The sequence below is a fragment of the Mesoplodon mirus genome (genome assembly GCF_964341445.2).
Source record: "Mesoplodon mirus genome assembly, chromosome: 18".
NCBI lineage: Eukaryota > Metazoa > Chordata > Mammalia > Artiodactyla > Ziphiidae > Mesoplodon > Mesoplodon mirus.
The window spans coordinates 24,218,978-24,241,364 of NC_138994.1; the positions used below are offsets into that span (position 1 = coordinate 24,218,978).

The 22,387-nt window shown below is 38.4% G+C and overlaps 1 protein-coding gene across 19 annotated transcripts in view; it reads right to left on the minus strand.

Moving 5' to 3' along the window:
- Nucleotides 1–22,387, minus strand: part of CEP112 (centrosomal protein 112) — a 401,854-nt gene that overhangs the window by 346,889 nt on the left and 32,578 nt on the right. For 14 of the 19 annotated variants that reach the window (XM_082604740.1, XM_082604757.1, XM_082604743.1 and 11 more), the window contains 4 exons: nucleotides 18,271–18,361; nucleotides 15,311–15,409; nucleotides 4,222–4,269; nucleotides 3,886–3,963 (listed from right to left, as the gene is read on the minus strand). In XM_082604740.1, coding sequence (XP_082460866.1) covers nucleotides 3,886–3,963; nucleotides 4,222–4,269; nucleotides 15,311–15,409; nucleotides 18,271–18,361 — 316 coding nt within the window. Of the gene's footprint in view, nucleotides 1–3,885; nucleotides 3,965–4,221; nucleotides 4,270–9,673; nucleotides 9,718–15,310; nucleotides 15,504–18,270; nucleotides 18,362–22,387 lie in introns of those variants that run through there. The other 5 variants (XM_082604756.1, XM_082604755.1, XM_082604745.1 and 2 more) reach the window with 4 other exon arrangements.

A 22,387-nucleotide genomic window follows, 5' to 3' on the forward strand; every position in this document is an offset into this window, starting at 1 on the left:
TTTATGATACTAAACTTACAAAAATCCATTATTTCAATTTACCATGTAAGACATAATTCATTACCCCATATAAATATTTAGAATGCATATAAAGATAGACATATAAGGACATTCTTCCCAGAATTATTTATATTAGTGAAAACTCAATCTCAATACCCAACAATAGGGATAATTTAAATTAACTGGGGCTAATTCTATAATATGAACTATAATACAGCCATTGAAAATAAATGCTTAGGAACAATATTTAGTAGCATAAAATAGTTGAGTTATACAAAACAATGTATATGGTATCATTTCAATCTTCTAAAGAAAAATAACATGTTTACAGGATACATAAAGAAAAGACTAAAAGACAACCCAATGATATTTTACCAGTGTTTTTATTTCATAGATGATTTTATTTCCTTCTTTACATACATCTATATTTTCCAAGTTTTCTTTAATAAAAATCCACGAATTATTTTATAATCACAAACACTACTTTAAAAGAAAGATGAAACTAAGATAATTCTCACACTGGGGCAACTCAGCATATACTTTTAAATATTTTAGGATGGATAAAAAATATGATCAAAAAATTTCATCAAAAATAGTCAGACTTGAGGACACAGGGAGTGGGAAGGGTAAGCTGGGACGAAGTGAGAGAGTGACACGGACATATATACACTACCAATTATAAACAGATAGCTAGTGGGAAGCAGCCACATAGCACAGGGAGATCAGCTGGGTGCTTTGTGACCACCTAGAGGGGTGGGATAGGGAGGGTGGGAGGGAGACGCAAGAGGGAGGAGATATGGGGATATATGTATACGTATAGCTGATTCACTTTGTTATAAAGCAGAAACTAACACACCATTTTAAAGCAATTATACTCTAATAAAGGAGTTTAAAAAAAAAGTCAGAAATGACTATGTAGCTACACAAAGAGTTATTTTAACCAAAATATACACTGGATATATTTTAAGATATGGTGTAAGTTGATGTTTACATGCAAACTTCTCAATGATGCCACAAATATTTTTACAGTATGCCAAAAAGAAAAACAAAAACATAAGGGGGTGGAAAAAAATAAAGCCACACACATTTAAAATTATGAATCTCAAATGCAATACACAATAGCTTTAAACGTTTTCTCTTTCAACACGTATGTGGGGAGCCTTGGTATGTTTACCCCTGACCCAAGATGTCATCATAAAGAATAAGGACATTATTTCACGAAACACCAAAAAAAAAATTCAAAAAGACACCAGGTCCTTTCAATTATTTTAAATATTCTATGGTAAGCAGTCTCAACAGTAAAAGGAAAAGGAAAAATAGTTGGTAATGACTTAGAATGACGTGAAAAACAATTAATGACAATTTTTTTAAAAGGAAAGAATTTCAGGGTTTCCCTGGTGGCGCAGTGGTTGAGAGGCCACCTGCCGATGCAGGGGACACGGGTTCGTGCCCCGGTCCAGGAAGATCCCACATGCCGCGGAGCGGCTGGGCCCGTGAGCCATGGCCGCTGAGCCTGCGCGTCCGGAGCCTGTGCTCCGCAACGGGAGAGGCCACAACAGTGAGAGGCCCGCGTACCGGAAAAAAAAAAAAGGAAAGAATTTCGAAACAAAAGTTCCACAGAAGGTGCATCTGAATGTAAGTATTACCCTCAAAAACGCTTTTTAGAGTGTAATTTCTTTTTATTTCAACAGGTTCTTCAAAATCACTAGCAGTGCACTAAGAAACAAAACACTGCATGCCTTAAATTGGAGCTATAAAACGACGGAATATTACTGAGATCAGCAGCAGTCATTCCACCAGACTGAAATTTAAAAGGGGGGGGGATGAATTGGGAGATTGGGATTGATACATATACTCTACTACATATAAACTAGATAACTGGGCTTCCCTGGTGGCGCAGTGGTTGAGAGTCCGCCTGCCGATGCAGGGGACACGGGTTCGTGCCCCGGTCTGGGAAGATCCCACATGCTGCGGAGCGGCTGGGCCCGTGAGCCATGGCCGCTGAGCCTGCGCGTCCGGAGCCTGTGCTCCGCAACGGGAGAGGCCACAACAGTGGGAGGCCTGCGTACCACAAAAAACAAAAAAACAAAAACAAAACAAAACTAGATAACTGATGAGAATCTACCCTATAGCACAGGGAACTCTACTCGGTGCTCTGTGGTGACCTGAATGGGAAGGAAATCTAAATAAAGGGGATATATGTATACATACAGCTGATTCACTTTGCTGTACAGCAGAAACTAACACAACACTGTAAAGCAACTATACTCCAATATCAATTAATTAAAATAAATGAATACTTTTTTTTTTTTTTTTTTTTTTTTTGCAGTACGCGGGCCTCTCACCGCTGTGGCCTCTCCCATTGCGGAGCACAGGCTCCGGACGCGCAGGCTCAGTGGCCATGGCTCACAGGGCCAGCCGCTCCACGGCACGTGGGATCCTCCCGGACCGGGGCACGAACCCATGTCCCCTGCATCGGCAGAAGGACTCTCAACCACTGCGCCACCAGGGAAGCCCTAAATGAATACTTTTTTTAAAAAAGAAATTTAAAAGAAAAAATAGCGCTTCCTCCTCTGTTATCAACAAAAATAAACTTATATGCTCATGATATTATATGGAATATCTGAGAAAAATATCATTGTCTTCTGTGATATTTTATAAATAGGATGGTAAGAAAACTATCATGTTGAAAATACCCAAATTGAAATTAAATTTCATAAATTCTTAGAAGCCTCCCATTAAAATGAAAGATAAAATTATTGAAATAAATTAATTAGAACCATTAATCTAAGTCCAATAATATTTTTCACAATTTGCCCATTTAAATAGTGCATTACCATTTACAAGTTACATACATATTCACTATTCTCATCTGACTTCGTAACAACCCTGTTTAAACAAAAATTAAACTAATATTCTTGACTTCCCTGGGTCATATAACTAGAAAATGGTTAAGGCAGATTAAGAACATAATTTTTCAGGTTCCTAATCTAATTGTCTTTCATCATACCACACAGATGACCAGTGTTTCATTGGTGTCATAAGCAAAAATAAAATAATGATGATTTTTAAATTTTCCAGAATAAAAATTTTTTTAAAGAAAATAATAAAGCAAATTAATGACTACTATTATACATGTGGAGTACACAGGTACCCAAAGACTACAAAATCTTCCTACTAATCCTGTAAAGCAGACACCTCCCAAGTAAGATGAAGAAACTGAGACTCAGGGAGGATAGGTATCTGCCCATTTTCACATAGCTGGTAAGGAGGATTTATATCCACATATTCTTGACTCCATAGCTTTTGCTTTTAACCAATAAACACCACTGTCTCTTTAATAATTCTATTTTCAAATGATCAAAGAAAGATAGTACATTGTGTCCTATAGCAGCTCTAGCATAGCTGAATTTATCAGATCAATTTAAAATAGTAGAAACAGTAAAAATAGTGAAATTAGAAAGATACATTATGAGGAACGTGAGATAAAGAGAGGATGAAGGGATTCACTGAGGTCAAAGATACTGCTTCTAAAACCTGCCATCCCCCCCAGGCTCTGATAATCAGGAATTGATAGGCCTGATAATGAGGAATTGATAGGCCCTGATAATCAGGAATTGATAGGCCTGATAATCAGGAATTGATAGTCAGGAGAGAGCCCCTCAGTGCAATCTGTCCAGCAGGCCTGGAGCCAGGACACACAAAACGGAAGACGGGCATCACAAAGTTGAAGACGACCCTGCCTTACTGGCATCAGCATTTTATATCCGTACCAATGACAACCTCTTCCTACCATGCAACCTTATTCTAACCAGAAAATTTACATTACACAAAATACAAAAATTGTTTAATAAATTAGATGCATCAGAAATATCTCGATCCTACCTCCTTCTCATGCATTCGAGACAATAACTGATCATCCTGGAGACTGCTGGATTTTCTCAGGCTGAATTTGGGAGTCATCTGTTGAATGAGGAAGAGTTATTCAATACTTTTTCAGGACTGGTTTATCAAAAAGTAAACTCTAAATTGGCTGAAGTCCATGCCAAAATAATACCCATATTGGAGAAAAATAGTGATTTATTCACTTCCAAGCGATAGGATTAATAGGACTATTATGCTTCATAATGTGGACTTGAATTATTTTCTCCAAATAACTTGAGGATTATTTTCTTTTAAAATATCTGACCGTAGGAAAAGTTCAATGCATTTCTCACCTACCAAAGTAACTGGGATAGGCTTCTGTCTCAGGTACCGAGGATTTTCTATCTGAAAATTTTAAAATAAAATAGACATTAATATTTGAGTTTTAATTAAACTATAATGAAAATGTTTCCCATATGTCTTAATATTTAGTATGTTTCTTAGAATGGGTATTGCATAATATATTTTTAGTGCCCCATGAACAAATAAAATATAAAGCATAAACTCCTTTGTGCCATAAATGCACCTGCATGGCCCTCTCACAGCCTAACCACCCAGCCTCATCCCCACTTCTCCTCACCTCACATTTCATCCCCCAGGACCCTGAATGACCTACATCACCAGAATACGGTAGGTCTTCCTGTGCCTCTCTACCTCTGTCTACCCCTCTAACCCCTATAAGTACCCTCCTATCATCCTTCTAGTCCCAATTTAATCGCTACACTCCCAGGCAGATTTGATGTATGAAACCTTAACTTTACCTCCATAATAAGAACTGGAATACAAAATTCCTTTGGGATTCCTCCTATATCTACCTTTCTATCCCCCAATATACCTTATGCTCCAAGGACACCGAACAAGTTGCATTACTTTGAAAGCACTACACTCTCTCCCATATCTGAGTCTTTGCAACCTGTGAAATCATTCTCCCAACTTCTTCATGTGGTTAACTTATTCCAGACTCTCAGTTCAGGAATGTCTCCACCAGGACATTTAGTTAACTTCCTACTACTGCAGCAGTACCCTGGAGGTTCATCTCCTTTTTTGTGATCTAATATCTATCTTCTGCAAAAGATTGTGGACTCTGAAAACAGACTATGCCTGTCTTGTAACACACCTATCCCGACATCCACCACAGGACCCAGTAGGTAGTGGGTGTCCCACAAATATTCAGTAAGAAGGAATAAAGGAAGGGAGAGAGGAAGGAAGGAAGAGAAGAAAGAAGGAAAGAAAAGAAGGAAGGAAGGGGCAAACTGCACCTGATCCCACCCTCTTATCATCTCCTGAAGTACGCTGTGTGTCTCTCATGGCTCTTCTGTTATATTTACGTGTTTATCAGTATGTCTCCACATCTGTCTTTAAGCTCAGTGAGTGCAAGGATGATGACTTCTCAATTTTGTATTCCTGGAACCTAGCATAATACTTAGCATGTAGCAGGTTTTCAATGAAATATTTATTGAATTAATGTACTACATGATCAATTAGTAACACTGATTGTTATCTCAATTATTTGATCCACAAATGAAGTGATAATTAAAAATCATTATCATGGAATTCCAATCTCTTAACATCATAAACTCACAATTTGCTACATGGATAACCTCAAAATGTACAAGAATATAAATGTAACACTAATTATGACTTCAACCTAGGATAGTGGTTCTTACCCTGAAGTAAACCATTAGCATCAACTGACAAACTTTTTCAAATATATATTACTGGGTTCCACTCCTCTAAAATCCCATTGTGTTTTCAAAAAGCTTCTCAAATGGTGTATTATAATTAATAATCATGGAAGATGAACAATCCATACCCAATTTGACAATGAAGTTCGGGGTAAAGAATCAATTAATCAAAGAATATAGCAGCAATGAAATTAAAAATAGAACTTAACCAAAAAATATTTTAATATAGGATGGATAAACAACAGGGTCCTACCGTACAGCACAGGGAACTATATTCAGTATCCTTTAATAAACCACAATGGAAAAGAATATGAAAAAGAATATATATATGTATAACTGAGTCACTTTGCTGTATAGCAGAAATTAACACAACATTGTAAATCAACTATACTTCAATAAAATTCAAAAAAAATTTTAAGCCTCTATAGCTACAGATAGGATCTGAAGAATAACTATATTTCTGCACCTAGATTAGAAGAAATTTACAAAATAATTTCTTTCACCTGGAGGCTGGTTCTCATAAAGTAATGGCAACTGCCTGAATCTAAATTTCTCTCCCCATCCTCCAAAAATCCATACAGATGAACAAAGAGAGCATTTATTTTTATTCATACCCATCACCCATGCCTACATCACAACAAGGAGAAAGAGATCACAAAAAATTCGAATAACATGTAAGTGGCCAAAGAAAGATCACAAATCAGCAGAATTAGATTCTAAGCCAAACCTGAGTGATAATATGGAAAAAAAGCAAGTCCTGAGGGTCCTACTAGTGGTGGGACATAAATGTCATCAAATATTGACCTGTAGAAGGAAAGTCGCTTAAGTGGGTCAGACAAAAAGCCTGAGAGATGAGAGTGCTGGAGACAGAGAAGTCAAAGAGGGTCACGGGGTGTGGGCCAGAGAAGGCAGTCTTAGGAAGCAAGCACTTCTGCAGTAGAGGAAGGGCCCTGGAAGGAAGGCTGTCCATGAGGAAAAAAGAAAAAGGGGCTACAGAAAAGGGCCCTACGGAAACAAGAAGAAATCAAGGAATCTGAAGACAAGCCAAAATGACAGCCACAGAAGGCACCATCTACTAAAGATACTGCAGTTCAGTGGATCAGGAGAAGGGAGCCTTCCTGAACTAAGAAATAAAGTAAGCTACCCAAGCCACCACTTTCATATGCTCGCTGGCTATTGCTTGTTCAGAAAAACCTAATAGAAATAATCATGAACAGAAAAAAGAATCTGATGTCCATAAAAGCTTATTATAAAAAAAAAAAAGAACATCAAAATCAAAACCTGTCAGCAGAAGGAATCACTTTTTTAAAAATCCATGAAACAGAAGAAAACTGTCATACAGCCCCGCTTTTGACTCCCCTGTCTGCAGTGCTCTGATTCATCAGGCTTTTTTGGACAGCCCACTTAAGGTAGGCCACTCTCCTGCAGGTCAATATTTGATGATATTTACATTCCACGACCACTAGAACAATATATATTCAAGTACAACTTTTAAATAATTTCAGGAAGTTCATAAAGAACACAACAAATAAAGACAAAAAATAGAAAGATGTTAAGTAGAGGCTGACCAAATAAGAGCTTGGCAAAGTTGCCGGATGCCAATATGTAAAAGTCAGCTGCATTTCTATAAATTAGCAAAAATCATCTAGGAAAAAAGATGATTTTACAAAGACATCATTTATAATCATAAAACAATATATAATTCCCAAAAATAAATCTAAGAAAACATTCATAAACCCTTTATGGAGAAAATAATTAAGCTTTTTCTGAAAGACATTAAGACTGAAATAAAAAGAGTGTGAAACCATGTTTTTGGATAGCCTCAATATTATAAAAATGTCAATTCCCCTTAACTAGATCTAGTGACTAAATTTATCCAAACCAAAATCTCAATAGGGTTTTTGGAAAATTTAATAAGCTCACTATAAAATGTATATAAATAAATAAAGGGACAAGGATAGCCAAGACATGCCTGAAGAAAAAAAATCAAGGTGGGTTGCCTTACAAGACATAATAAAACTATAGTAATGAAAATAACTCCAAGGAACTAACTGGAAAGTACCAGAAACTCAAATATATATAAGAATATGATTCATGAAAGATATACCACAGCAAATTATTGAGAAAATAAGGATGTGTTCAATAAGAGGAAGAAAATAAGAGCAGATCCCTTCCTCACACCATGTATAATAAATTCCCAAAGGATTAAATACTTATAATTAAAAGCAGAACTATGAAAACTTTCAGAAGACAACTGAGAAGAATGACTTCATGGCCTTGGAGTAGAGAAAATTTCTTTAAACAACACATAAAAAAAGCATAAACAAAAAAGAAATAATAAATTTGACCACTTTAAGTAAGAACTTCTCTCTAAAAAAAATATTATAAATAAATTGAAAAAGGCAAGCCGTAAACTGGATGGAGATATTTGCACAAATAATTAGTCTACACAATGTGTAAAGAAGTTCTTTTAAAATAAAAGAAAGGGGGGCTTCCCTGGTGGCACAGTGGTTGAGAGTCCGCCTGCCGATGCAGGGGACATGGGTTCGTGCCCCGGTCTGGGAAGATCCCACATGCCGCGGAGCGGCTGGGCCAGTGAGCCATGGCCGCTGAGCCTGCACGTCCGGAGCCTGTGCTCCGCAATGGGAGAGGCCACAAGAGTGAGAGGCCCGCAAACCGCAATAAATAAATAAATTAATTAATTAAATAAAATAAAAGAAAGAACAACAGCCCATTTGAAAAAAAAAACAAATGGGAAAAACTTGAGATACATTTCACTGATGAGGAAATCTGAATAACATAAACATGAAAATATGCTCAATCTGTTTAGAAATATGAAAAATGTAAAGTAATACCACAAAGAGATGGTATTTTACAGCCACTAGATTGGCATACATTAAAAATTTGACAATAAAAGTGTTCCAGATGTGGAGCACTACTGTTGGGTGTATGAATTAGTGCATTTACTTTGGGAAACATTTATTAAGTAAAGATAATAATAAAATCTACTTAAATATCATACCAGAGAAAGAGGCATAGCCTTTAGTAAATAACACTGTACTATATATACACAACTTTTTGAAAAGAAGAGGCAGCAAATTTCCAGCAGGTAGCAAAGTACACTCAATAAATATTTATTGTCTGAAGGTATATATATGAAAAGTAAGTAACCATTCTCTATTTTTGGAATGGAGAAAACCAGCATAGAAAGTAAGTCCTTCAAAGACACATGCATATAAAACCCTAATTCATAAAGTAGAATTAAATATAAGGGGGAAAATAAAGGAAGAGGGAAACAGAGAATTCCCAAAGATGCTCAAGCTCTAATTAAGCTTAAAATTTAAAACCAAAAGCCAAGAAAACCATCTGTGACTTATTTTTACCCGGCTCTACATTTATAAGCAGGGTACAAAATATTGGTTTAGCTAATTACAATGTAGCCTCTCAACTATGCAAAAATAACTCCTATTTCATCCTCTTCATCTTTAAAAGCCATTAAATACAGAAATTAAGGACACATCCTGTTATCACAAATTTCCTCTCTCAAGTTGACCAAAGAAAAAGTCTATTCTAATATTTAAAAGCAAGAATGAACACTGTAAACAAGTATAAATCTCCTGTTGTTGTTACTCATTTACAATACATTGAGTCTGTCTCACACCCACTTTTAAAATATAATGAGAGGGCTTCCCTGGTGGCGCAGCGGTTGGGAGTCCGCCTGTCGAGGAAGGGGGCGCGGGTTTGTGCCCCGGTCCGGGAGGATCCCGCGTGCCGCGGAGCGGCTGGGCCCGTGGGCCATGGCCGCTGGTCCTGCGCGTCCGGAGCCTGTGCTCCGCGGCGGGAGGGGCCACAGCGGTGAGAGGCCCGCGTACCGCAAAAAAAAAAAAAAAATGTAATGAGAACTATTCATAGTAGACCATGTTCTCTAGTCTATTTGAGGGAAATAAGCAATCTATTTTCTGATTTTATAACAGCAGCCAGACGTGCTTTGAAGTTAAATGTTCCCACTTTGTAATCCACAAGTAACATGGACTTGCAGCAATCTGTAAAGTCTTAACATTTACCTTCTTCATGCTCTCTTAGAAGACTTCTTGTTCTCTCATAATACCTCAAGAAAGAATACCACAATAAGGAATGTCCAAAATGGAAGATAAAAAGAACTTATGTGAAACATTAAAGTCTAACAAAATATTATACAGAAAACAAAGCCAAAAAAATGTAGTTCCAATAGCATGAATAAATCACGTGACAGAACATTTCTTGTTTGAAAAACAGTCACAATAAAATAAATAATAATTTAAACTAGACATAAATACAAATATCTGAATGCTCTCTAATGAAAACTGGCTTTTAACTTTTTATTTTGTTAAGTTTTTTAGCAGAATTGTTCGGTTACAAAGAGTTCTGACGGTTTGTTTCTTCAGATTATTCAGGACTTGGTCAAACTGACCTCCTTATAGACTAACTAATGTTGATCAAATAGAGATGCTCCAAGGTTCCAGAAAAATAGAAAGACACTTTATCTGATATTTTAGCTGTCTTAGGGGAAAGGACATTCTCGGGCAATATATTACTAGCAGCAAAACTAGAATAAGCGTTTTTAAGTCACAGCATCCGTCAGAAGAACTGCCAAAACTCTTTCTATAGCATAAAATAAATTCAGACATCAATGTCAAATCAATTATGCTCCAAAATAATGTTTTTAAGTCAATATTTTAGAACTTGAAAAATGTTTTCCACAGAAAAAATACTACAAATGAAGGTTCATTCGTTGGTTTACTCACATTTCAACAAACATTTAATGAGCACAAATGAAATACAGATATAGACATCAATCACTGCCACAAGGAAAAGCAAATAAGCCAAAGGAACAGAATGGAAACACACATGTACTGTCACCTGATTTATGAGACAAGTAACACTGCAGCGCAGCAGGAAAAGAAGTCTTTGCAATAAATGGGAGTGTCACCTGGATACTTATAAGGGACAAAAACAAATCTTAACTTCCTATCTTACAACATATACTACAATCGGCCCCAGATAGCATGTAAATCTAAATAGAAAAAGTGAAACAATAGAGTTGTTAGAAGAAAACATAGGAGAACATCGTCAGGAACTCAAGATAGTCAAAGACTTTAAACAGGACAGAAAAAGCATTTTTTCATGAGATGAAAATGTGAAAATGAACAGCATTAAAAATTTAAATTTCTGTTCATCAAAGACACCAGTAAGAGAATGAAGGAAAGCAACAAAGTGGAAGAAAATATTTACAGTACTATATTCCAAAAGTAGTCATCCAGAACAGATACAAAGCTCTTACATATTCAGAAGAAAAAGGCAGACAACCCAAAAGGAAAACTGGCAAAGTCTTCAGTAAACACTTAACTCTGAGAAGCTACCCAAACTGTCAGTCAACATACTATAAGGCATCTAGGGCTTCCCTGGTGGCGCAGTGGTTGAGAGTCCGCCTGCCGATGCAGGGGACACGGGTTCGTGCTCTGGTCCGGGAGGATCCCCATGCCACGGACCGGCTGGGCCCGTGAGCCATGGCCGCTGAGCCTGCGCGTCCGGAGCCTGTGCTCCGCAACGGGAGAGGCCACAGCAGTGAGAGGCCCGCGTACCGCAAAAAAAAAAAAGGCATCTAACTCTATCAGTCATCAGGAAAATACATATTAAAAGCACACTTCGCAATGTCACTAACCACTGTCAAGAACGGCTAAGTTTTATAATTAAAAGAAAAACTGACAACACCAAGTATGGAAGCGAAAGGAGAGGGGCAGGAACCGGTCCACGCCGCATTCCGATGAGGGTGCAGACTGGCACAATCACTTTAGAAAACTGTCTGGCAGCATCTCCCGTACCCATTAGCTTTGAGCTCCGTGGCTTCCAACTAGTCCACTTTATTTACCCCAGGACTCCGAGGTTCGGCAGCGTGGGCGCTCCTCTCACCCGGACTCGCCCACGTGTCCGCTCAGCCGGGGAGACAGATGTGCCCGGTGACTGAGCACAGTTCTGGACAGGCCCCGGCAGGGCGACCACAGGGAAGACAGCCAGGGGTCCCTCACTCCTTACACGGGGGGTTCGGGGGCGTCCCCAGCTGTCGAGGGCTTGCAGGTGCCCCCCAGCCCTGGACAGTAAGTTCTTCCCCATGGGCTCTGCCCTCAGTGGGGCCGCCGGACTAGGGTAGGGGTGCTGTCCGCCCTCGGGAGCTCCCCGCGGGATCGGGGGGGGGGGCCTCACTCCTGCTGACCTCCCCCGCTCCATCCTCCGCCGGGTCCCATTTCCTCCACTGCCTGTCCTGGGAGATCTCCCGCACAAATTCTGAAGAGACCTGACCTAAGGGGGTCACCTAAAGCGTCCCCACTGTTAGTTCGCTCCTGATGGGAGCGAGGCTCAGCCAGCACCTAGGCCCCGGGTGGGAACGGGTGGGGAGCTGGTGACCCGATGGAAGGCCTGGGAGAGCCCTCCCCCTCCAGGTCCCCCAGCCGTGTTCAGGAAAAAAGAAAAAAATTTTACATAAAGACAGTCATGCATGAAATATATGTTAACAAAGCAAGAAAGCTTCCCAAAAGCTAAAGGTTAAAAAGGTTAAAGAGTAATTAAAAAGTAATACAGGAGGAATTGTATCATTTAATTGCTAGCTTTACCAAGTAAAGTTCTACTTGAATTATGCATTCCTAGGGAAAATATTAACACACTCCTAGGAAAAGAAAGAATATAATTGGGGGAGAAATATATTTTTTCAACAGTAACTAGAAAATTAAAAGTCTAGAACATCTAATGAATCAGAAAGTAGGCCCTGACAGGCATGCCAGCAATATAAAACATGTGCCCTTAGTACAGAGCACAAAATTCACTAGCTATAAACTGATCATTCAGAGGAAGAAAGAAACAAAAGTGCATTGCACATTCTCATACAAAACTAAAATCAAAGCAAAATCGAAGCTTTTGAATACACTGGGTATTTAAATTATTCTACTGTGATCAAGAGATATAGTTCAACCTGATTAATGCATATGCGTTATAAATATATAAAAATGCAAGACTTTCATATTTTTCACTGTTAGTGCATTCTTTGAACAATAAAAATGTGAAACAAAACCCCAGGCAGTCCTAGTTTTAGGGCATTACCTCAAAATATTTTAGATGTCTTATCTTAATTTTATCATATGAATGAAAATTTTAATCCTCTGAACAGTTAAATAATTGTGAAAAGTACTCTATGTGCTAAGAAATGTACATCAGAAGCTTCAAATGGCTAAGGGCAAAGCCAAGTTTAAAAGGATAGCCCAAAATTGTATTTTTCACTTTGATACTGCTTTCTGGCAAACAGAATGGGTCTTCCTGAGGGATTCCTGTGCTCCTCTCCCACACCAGTAACTCAGCACTCCCCTCCAGTGGCAGCTTCCCCTACCCCTTCAACTGTGAAAACGGTCTTCTTTTGACCTCTTATAGCCCTCTCACTATCAATTCTTTCTTCTCTTTCATTAGCATACTCCCCAAATGCCTGGGAGATTCACACTGCTTTAAATCCTTCCGGGTCCCCTCCCCTCTAACTGTGGCCACTGCGCAGCCAGCCCCCTCAGTCTGAAGTCTCTGAAGACTAGATCTGTCCCAGGCCCTGGATACAGCCACCACCTAGAGCAGTGCAGCTGCAAATGAAGACGCCAGCCCTGGAGACTCACTCGTGGAGCTGAAAACCTTGAACTCTCCAATTAACCTTACCGCCTCTCTTAACCCTACCAGTCTAGAATGACACGTTGAAACCCCTGAAATGCTTTCCCCATCGGACAATCAATTAACTGACAGAGAGACAACCTTCCCACTTTCCTGCAACCAAACCTTCAGGCGCCCTCCTATTCAGCCCACCAATCAGCCACTAAGCATTCTTCATTCTCTTTGAAATTTGTTTCTTTCCTATCCTTTCCATCTTCACAGAAATCACACCACTGTGGAGTCCACCACAGACACCTAAAGGAAGGTTGGCTCCCTTTCTCCGTGTCTATGCACACCCACTGTGACCTTCTTAATACCACCTAGTCACATGTCCTAAAGCACTGCTTTCATTGAAGATCGGTATTAGTATGGGGTTTCCCTGGTGGTGCAGGGGTTAAGAATCCACCTGCCAATGCAGGGGACACGGGTTCGGGCCTTGGTCCGGGAAGATCCCACATGCCGCGGAGCAACTAAGCCCGTGTGCCACAACAACTGAGCCTGTGCTCTAGAGCCCGCGAGCCACAACTACTGAGCCCGCGTGCCACAACTACTGAAGCCTGTGCGCCTAGAGCCTGTGCTCCCAACAAGAGAAGCCACTGCAATGAGATGAGAAGCCCACACACCGCAATGAAGAGTAGCCCCCGCTCACCGCAACTAGAGGAAGCCTGCCCGCAGCAACAAAGACACAACCCAGCCAAAAATAAATAAATAAATTTATTTTTAAAAAAAGAACATTACTAGTAGGAAGGGTTTTAGGTTTTTTTTAAAAAAAATAACAACACCTGATGTCAGTGAAGAAGTAAGAAACAGACAGTTCTATATACTTCTGGTTGGAGAACAAATTGGTATACACCTTCTGGAGGGCAAGGTACCAGGACCTAACGTAACCTAAGAAAGCAACCAAACAGGTATAAAAGGACTCTTTTATGGAATTTTATTGCAGTATTACTTATATTAGCAAATCACTGGGAGCAACCTACATGTCCAAAAATGTCAGAATGTTTAAATAGGTTATGAACTATCTACCCAAAAGAATAATTAGTGCTACCATTAATATTCATGCTAAGAGAACTATTATTAACTCATACCAAATTTAAAACAGCACATAATAAAATAGTAATTATAATATGACCCCAATTTTGTTTAAATCTTAATTTTATAAATACACACAGAAAAAAATGAGGGAAAGATATATTTAACAAAACGTTAATACAAATTTTATTCATCTGACTTTATGTTTTTCAAATTTTTCAAGTTACAAATTATTTTGATAATAATAAAGTGGGATTAAAAAAATTGATCAAACCCCTTTTCACTTCCTGAAAGCATTTAAACAGCATATATGTAAAGTGGAATGTGGAGGGGAAAAAAAATTAATCTCACTACTGCCTAAAATTTAAAAGCTAAACTTCTCAGTTTAGTATTCAAAGCTCCAATACAACCCAGCCTGATGGCACTGCCCTCTAACCATACCTGAGTCCCGGTCAACGGTCACACCTTTCTTCACGCCTCTTTCTGCCTCTAGCTCCTGCCCCCTCCTCCCTATCCACCCAGAAACATTCACAGCCGGCCTCTGAACATGATAACCACTGTCCACGATGGCAGCTCATCCTGAGGTCTCCTGGAGAATTTTTTTAACCCAACTGACCTTGCTTCTCCAAGTCCTCCTCCTCTCCCCTCCACTTCAGGATTCTACTTTCTATGTAACTCATTTTGCTTATATAGTTGGATCATACACTATCTTAAAGTTTATTTAACTGTTCCATGTGTATATCTCTTATTTCACCAACAAGGAAGTCAGCTTGTCAAGGGCAGGGACCATTCATGCTTCTTTGGAACGTTATTTCTCTTTCCTGTTCCCCAAGTCCTTCCCAGTGCTCACACAGTACTAAATGTCTAACAGCCAGTAATAGTCATTGTTTAGAATTAAATGAGTGAAGATGTTTTCCAAATACAACATGATTCTGCCACATCAACATGCATACATGAAACAAATACTTTTTTACCCCAAGATTCCAACTATTAAGGCGAGCTTCGATGTCACTGTCATCCAGAGAAAGAGCAGATTTCTTCGAATGAATTTCCTGAAATACAAAAGAGAAAAAGAAAAACAGGATGAAAAAAAAGACAGGATGGAGGGAAGAAACAAAAGAGGAAAGGAAGGAGGGAAAGAAGGGACTGAAAGAAGGCAGGAAAGAAGGGCAGAGGAGAGGGAGGGAGGGAGGGAGAAAACAGGACAAAATATATGTCATTCAGAGTAATAAGAGTTTTGTGTGCCTTTTTTAGTAATGCTATACTACCCTCAGAGGAAAGGATTATGTTACAACTGAGTTAGTTCTCAATTCTAAGTAATGACTGTTTATTACAGCTGCTTAAGGCTATGAGAGGCCTTAACAATATATTCACACAGCAACTAGATTTCAAAAAAAAAATCAAAAGAATATTTTAAAAAATAATCCAGACTCTTCTCTTTAAGTTCTTTCACAAAAAGTTTTAATTGTGATATACCACAGTACCTTTAAAGGGGGGTAGGGAAACACTTGAAAAAATGAATTATTTACTCTCATTAAAATTAGTTAACAGGAAAGTTTGTATTGCTGTCCAAGAAGCTCTTTGTTCTTAAATTAATTCTCGTTCATACACTGTACATAAAGAGAAATAAGCTTTGGATTCACATCATGAAAACATAATTATTTATTATGAAAAAGTAATTCTTTACTTCTTAAAAAAATTAAGAGACTTCCCTGGTGGCGCAGTGGTTAAGAATCTGCCTGCCAATGCAGGGGACGTGGGTTTGAGCCCTGGTCCGGGAAGATCCCACATGTCGCGGAGCAGCTAAGCCTGTGTGCCACAACTACTGAGCTTGCGCTCTAGAGCCTGCGAGCCACAACTACTGAGCCTGCGCACCTAGAGCCCATGCTCCGCAACAAGAGAAGCCACCACAATGAGAAGCCTGCGCATCGCAACAAAGAGTAGCCCCTGCTCGCCACAACTAGAGAAAGCCCGCACGCAGCAACGAAGACCCAACACACAAAAATAAATAAGTAAAAATAAATAAATTTATAAAAAAATAAAATAAAATTCCATGCTCTTTTCCCTCCCGTATAATTTATTATATTACAAACTTATCAAACAAGATTAAATTATCATTAACTGAGGACAGCCAAAGATCTGTACCCAGAAATGGACAATGATCTGAAAGCCCTAAAAACTTAGAAAGGTAAGTCTGTAAAATAATAATGTATATCCTACAGTACAGCCTAAATATTTTATTTTATTTAAATTTAAATTTAATTTGTTGGTACAGCATTTTCATGCTTTTAGAAAACCTCACTACTAACAAATAAATCTATTTATCTATGGTCATTTAAATTATCTGAAGTGATGAAAAATACATTAAAATGTTCTTCAGACACAGATGTAGAGAACAAACGTATGGACACCAAGGGGGGAAAGCCGTGGCAGGGTGGGGATAGTGGTGTGCTGAATTGGGCAATTGGGATTGACATGTATACACTGATGTGTATAAAACTGATGACTAATAAGAACCTGCTGTATAAAAAAAATTAATAAAATTTAAAAGAAAAAAAGATGTTCTTCATATTTTACTGATCTCCAGATTTCTATTGAAGAAGATGTTGGGTTTATTAATATACACTATATTAAAATTCATTATTGCCTCTACTGTTGGTCCCTTGCTTTTTGAATGTTTGTGTGTGTGTGTGTGAATGAGAATGTCTTTTAAAATGTACCTTCCTTATTTATTTTGAGTAAATATAATGATTGATAATAAATTCACAAATATCTAAAATGTGCTGCTCTTTATATTAAGATATTTATGAAAGTTGCAAACTGGAACTCTCCATCACTGGAGAAAATGGAAGGAGTTATGTTCAGAGCAAATGTGCTAAAACAGTCATGTTTCACATTCGACTTGCTTGTAACTAAAAGTCTCATCACCCAAGACAAGCAGAGTTATGCTGTAGGAAGCAGGCAGAGCCCTTCTCTTTATCAAGCTGACTGGAATGCTCATTAGCTCCATGGTCAAACCAAATCTACATTAAGTAGTTAAATGCAAGAGAAGTATTCATATTTCAAGATAGGAACAGTTCACCTTCATCAGGAAGGCAGTGTTCCCTACTTCACTACAAACTAATCCCAATTTCTTAAGTTTATGACCATTGTGTGTCTAATCATTTTTAGACATATACTGAGTAAAAGGGGAAAAGTAACTAAAAAACAAACCTTTCAAAGTTATTCTTCAATGCACAGGAAAAATGATAGACTGATTAACACAATGCCTCAGAATCTTTGAGAAAGCAGAAGGAATGCTATGGAATATACCAAATACACCACTTTCTTTGAAACCAGGATATTCATCAAAACCTTCAGACTTTATTGTTTGTAAGTAATCGCTGGAATTTAACAATATGAAACTAAAATATGTGGAGGGCTTCCCTGGTGGCGCAGTGGTTGTGAGTCTGCCTGCCGATGCAGGGGACACGGGTTCGTGCCCCCGTCCAGGAGGATCCCACATGCCGCGGAACGGCTGGGCCCGTGAGCCATGGCCGCTGAGCCTGCACGTCCGGAGCCTGTGCTCCGCGACGTGAGAGGCCCACGTACCGCAAAAAATATAAATAAATAAATAAATAAATAAATAAAAGTATGTGGAGTTTTTTTGTGTGTGTGCGGTACGCGGGCCTCTCACCATTGTGGCCTCTCCCGTCGCGGAGCACGGGCTCCGGACGCGCAGGCTCAGCGGCCATGGCTCACGGGCCCAGCTGCTCCGCGGCATGTGGGATCCTCCCAGGCCAGGGCACGAACCCGTGTCCCCTGCATCGGCAGGCGAACTCACAACCACTGCGCCACCAGGGAAGCCCTATGTGGAGATATTTTAAAACAAGAAGCAAACAAACAAAAAAACAAAAGTAGAATATGATCTTACACAACTCCTTGGGGTAATAATCTGCCCATCTTCTCTGTAGGTTGGACTCATAGACTGTGATCTGGTTTGGAGCTTTGCAATGCATTGTTCCCTATTAAGAGACCAAAACAGTCACAGTCAGAATTGGGGGAATTCAGAGGACACAGGGGTATTCAAATCTAGGATTACAATATTTTTTTTTTTTTGGAAATGAGATGACTGTTTATATTAACAATGACGTTTCAATAGCAAAGAAAAAAGAAACACGAATAATAACCTGTATTTATTAAACTATAAATAAAATGTCACCTAAATGCCACATGCTTGCTTACAAACAAATGCTATTGTTAAGTGGGACTACAATAAACCACATGTATTTCCCCTTTTCCTACGCGTAGGAAGAGAAAAATTGAAGCATACATTCTCAGAGAAGATAATTGTTTTAAAAGGTTAGCAAGTTTTGTTGGATTCATGTTTCACATCATGATGAAGTCTTAAAATATATAAAATCCAAAACTTTCACATAGCTGAAAGTCTGAATTAATTTGAAGCCATCTCAGAAACCACAGATAAATCAAAGTCCTAAATTTAAAAATATGCCATGTTAATTTAGGTAAAACATAAGTAGAGCATAAATAGGAAAATAGTTTAAGCTTCCAGATGAATTAGAAAAAGATTTTTCTCCAATATAAAATATAGTACAAAAAATGCCATTCTCAATATTCTACTTTAGCCTAGAGTCTCCCATATATTTTTTTCTTTTTTAAAAAAGAGCTCTATTGAGGTATAACTGACATACAAAGAACTGAACATATTTATTGTGTGCAATTTGATGAGTTTGAACATACGCAAACACCTGTGATACCATCACCACAATCAAGGTAACAGACATATCCAATACTTCCCAGAGTTTCCCTGTGACCCTTTGTTTTTGTTTTGTTTTAAGAACACTTAATATAAGGTCTATCCTTCTAACAAATTTTGAAGAGCACAATACGATATTGTTAACTAGGCAGTATGCTGAAGATATGGAAACAACCCAAGCATCCATTAACAGAGAAATGGATAGAGCAAAAGTGGTATACACATACAATATGATATTGTTAACTCTTTAACTGGATTATGTGGATGGCACTTGGTGCAGTCATCTTCCTGTACTGCCATATTTTTATATTACCAGGGATAATGGATAAATTACTTTATCCATTATCCTAGGGAATCTAGTTTCCTAAGAAAATATTTGACTTCCCTTCATGTCCACTTCTCTCCCATATATTTCTATTCGAGCTACTTCAATGGAAGTTCCGTGATTACAAATATCTATTCTCTGAATGGTTACTTCAAGAGACACAAAATGAAAACTAACCATTATTTAATTAATTAAAGCCACTGACTTTCAACCACTAGCCATATCAGGATTTCCTTCACAAGTTGTGGGTCATACTAAGTATTCTCAAAAGACAGAACAGTAGTTCAAAAAGACAAGATTAAAATTAAGGTGTTTTTTGGTAGTTAACACTGACAGAATAACATTCCTTAGACTAGTTACTAAGTAATTTAGAATGTCTGAAAAAGTTGTTTTAAAGAGAGCTGTGGATTTTTTTTATACCCCTACTCAGTAGTCCAGATATCCAAATACTTAAAAATAAATGAGAAAAGGAGATAAAGTAATATTTTGAGAATAATCTCATCAGCCAGTGTGCTTGAGCTGATATAAAGCATTTAAAACTTAGTATGTGGGAAGAGACACCCTGATATATCATACTAAGTAGTGGCCTGTTCTTCTTTAAGAATAGATTAAACAATCATAAAAGGAGCGATACTTAAAAATTGAAAAATGCTTAAATATTAAAAGTAATTCTCATAGAAAATATTAATAAAAAAGAGGACTGAAACATTTATCTATTTATTATACAGGGTGCATACATAAAACAACACATCCTTTTAAGTCACATGTAGCTGTCTTCTGTACCGATCCTACCTCCTTCCATTCTCAGTAAATTTTCAAAATGAGTTATTGAACCTATGTCCTATCCTGCCATGGTCTTTCCAATCGACTCCAATCTGACTTCCACACATCCTGAAAAGTCAGCATTGATCTCCTAGATGCTCAAGCAAATGAGCCATGATCTGTTCTTACCTTGGCTGCTCTCACTAAAACATGAGGGGTGGTGCTTTAAAGATGCCACATTTATTGGCTCCACAGAACCATTCTTTCCCGGTTCCTATCCGGTCCTTTAGAAATCTCCTTCTCAGCTTTTTCACTAGCTTTTCTTTCTCTGCCCATCTCATACATGCTATAATCCCTGGGGTTCTGTGTCTAACCATATTTATTTTCCTTTTATGTGCTTTCCCTGGTCAATCCAATATACTATTAGTTTTTCCAATAATAAGGAGAAGCTCTGATTACCAATCTACATCTCCAGCCCAAACTGCTCTCTTGGCCTCCAACCCCATTGCAAATACAAACTGAAGAGCCCTACCTCCAATTCAACATGCCCAAAACTAAATTCATTCTATTTCCCCTGAAACATGCTCCAGTGCAGGCCAAGTAAAGCAGAGGCATTGCTGAACTCAGCTTCTTGTGAAGGCAGTTGAGCCAACTAAAGAAGGAGGTCAGTATCATTGCTAAAATCCAGCTGGCACAAGAAGCACAGGGCATTAAGCACAGAAGTTTCATCTCTTGCCACTGATAATGGCTCCAGCTGGAAACACAATTAACTGGAACTCTAAGGAGGCACAAAGACGGCTCAGATTCGCAGTGATGGGGCTGGAGGTCAGGGTGAACAGGGAGACAGAGGGCAGGGGGCAAGGCTTAACCCTGTGTTATCCTTTAGGAAGAACAGCAGGTGCTGCCTGCCACAGAGGACAAATAGCACGCCATGATGCTTATAAAGACAGCCTACAGTTGGTATGGGGGAAACGATTACAGCGAGGTCAGGACTATGGAGCTTGTGCCAGTGAGGAGGAGGGACTGCAGCTCATTCACGTGTGGGTGCCAAGCTAGCCCAGAAAGCAGGGTCTCAGTGTATGAGAAAGATTCCCTGATGGGCACGTGCCTTCTTCCTCCTCCTGAGGAGTAAAACTAGAGGAAATGTAAGTTTTTCCCTTTCACTTTTTCCTGATGCTAAAATATTTCAATGACAATCCAGAAACATTTTCCCAGCATCTTTGCTGATTCCAAATACTACAGAAACATAGACTTGTCACTATGAAAATAAAGAGATAAGTAATGAGACATATAATAAGCTTTAAAAGCCTAAAAAAAGACTGACTGAATTTCTTCCTGCGAAAGAAATTTATACATATGGAAAATTTCTAAAATGTCTTTTTAATTTGTGTCCTCAATGTGATTCAAGTAGACATTTCAGATATAAAAAGGAAATAAACAATCTGTGATCATAAAAAATGTGCTTAAAAATGAAAAACTTGATTACCAAATTTTAAAACCACAATGTAAAAAGAGAATGGCAGATAAAATATAGCATAAAATCAAATCAGCGAATTAGAAAACTACTTCAAGAAATATTCTGAGAACACACAAAAAAGTTAAGGGATGAATATAATAAATAAAAATGCAACAGATAAGGGAGATAAATTCAAAATCTCTCACATCAAAATAATATGAATTCCAGAAGGCATAAATAAAACAGAAACTGGGAAATTAATAATTAAAGAAATAGTAGTGACAATGCCAGTCAAGACTGCATTGGAGAAAAACCTAAAGGAATAACCGAGAACATCTCTTTTGCTCGGACAGAAATGCAATGCCCAAAAAAAACCCCAAAAATGTAATGCCATGCTATTGTCAAAAAGACCACAAATAAATGTTGGTGAGGATATGGAAAAAAGGAAAACCTAGCACCCTGTTAGTGGGTATGTAAATTGGTGGAGCCACTATGGAAAACAGTAAGGATGGTCCTCAAAAAACTAAAAATAGAACTACCATATGATCCAGCAATTCCACTCCTGGGTATATATGCAAAGAAAACGAAAACACTAATTCAAAAAGATACATGCACCCCAATGTTCACAGCAGCACTATTTACAGTAGCCAAGACATGGAAGCAACCTAGGTGTCCATCAACAGATGAATGGATGAAGGTATGGTACATATGTACAATGGAATACTACTCAG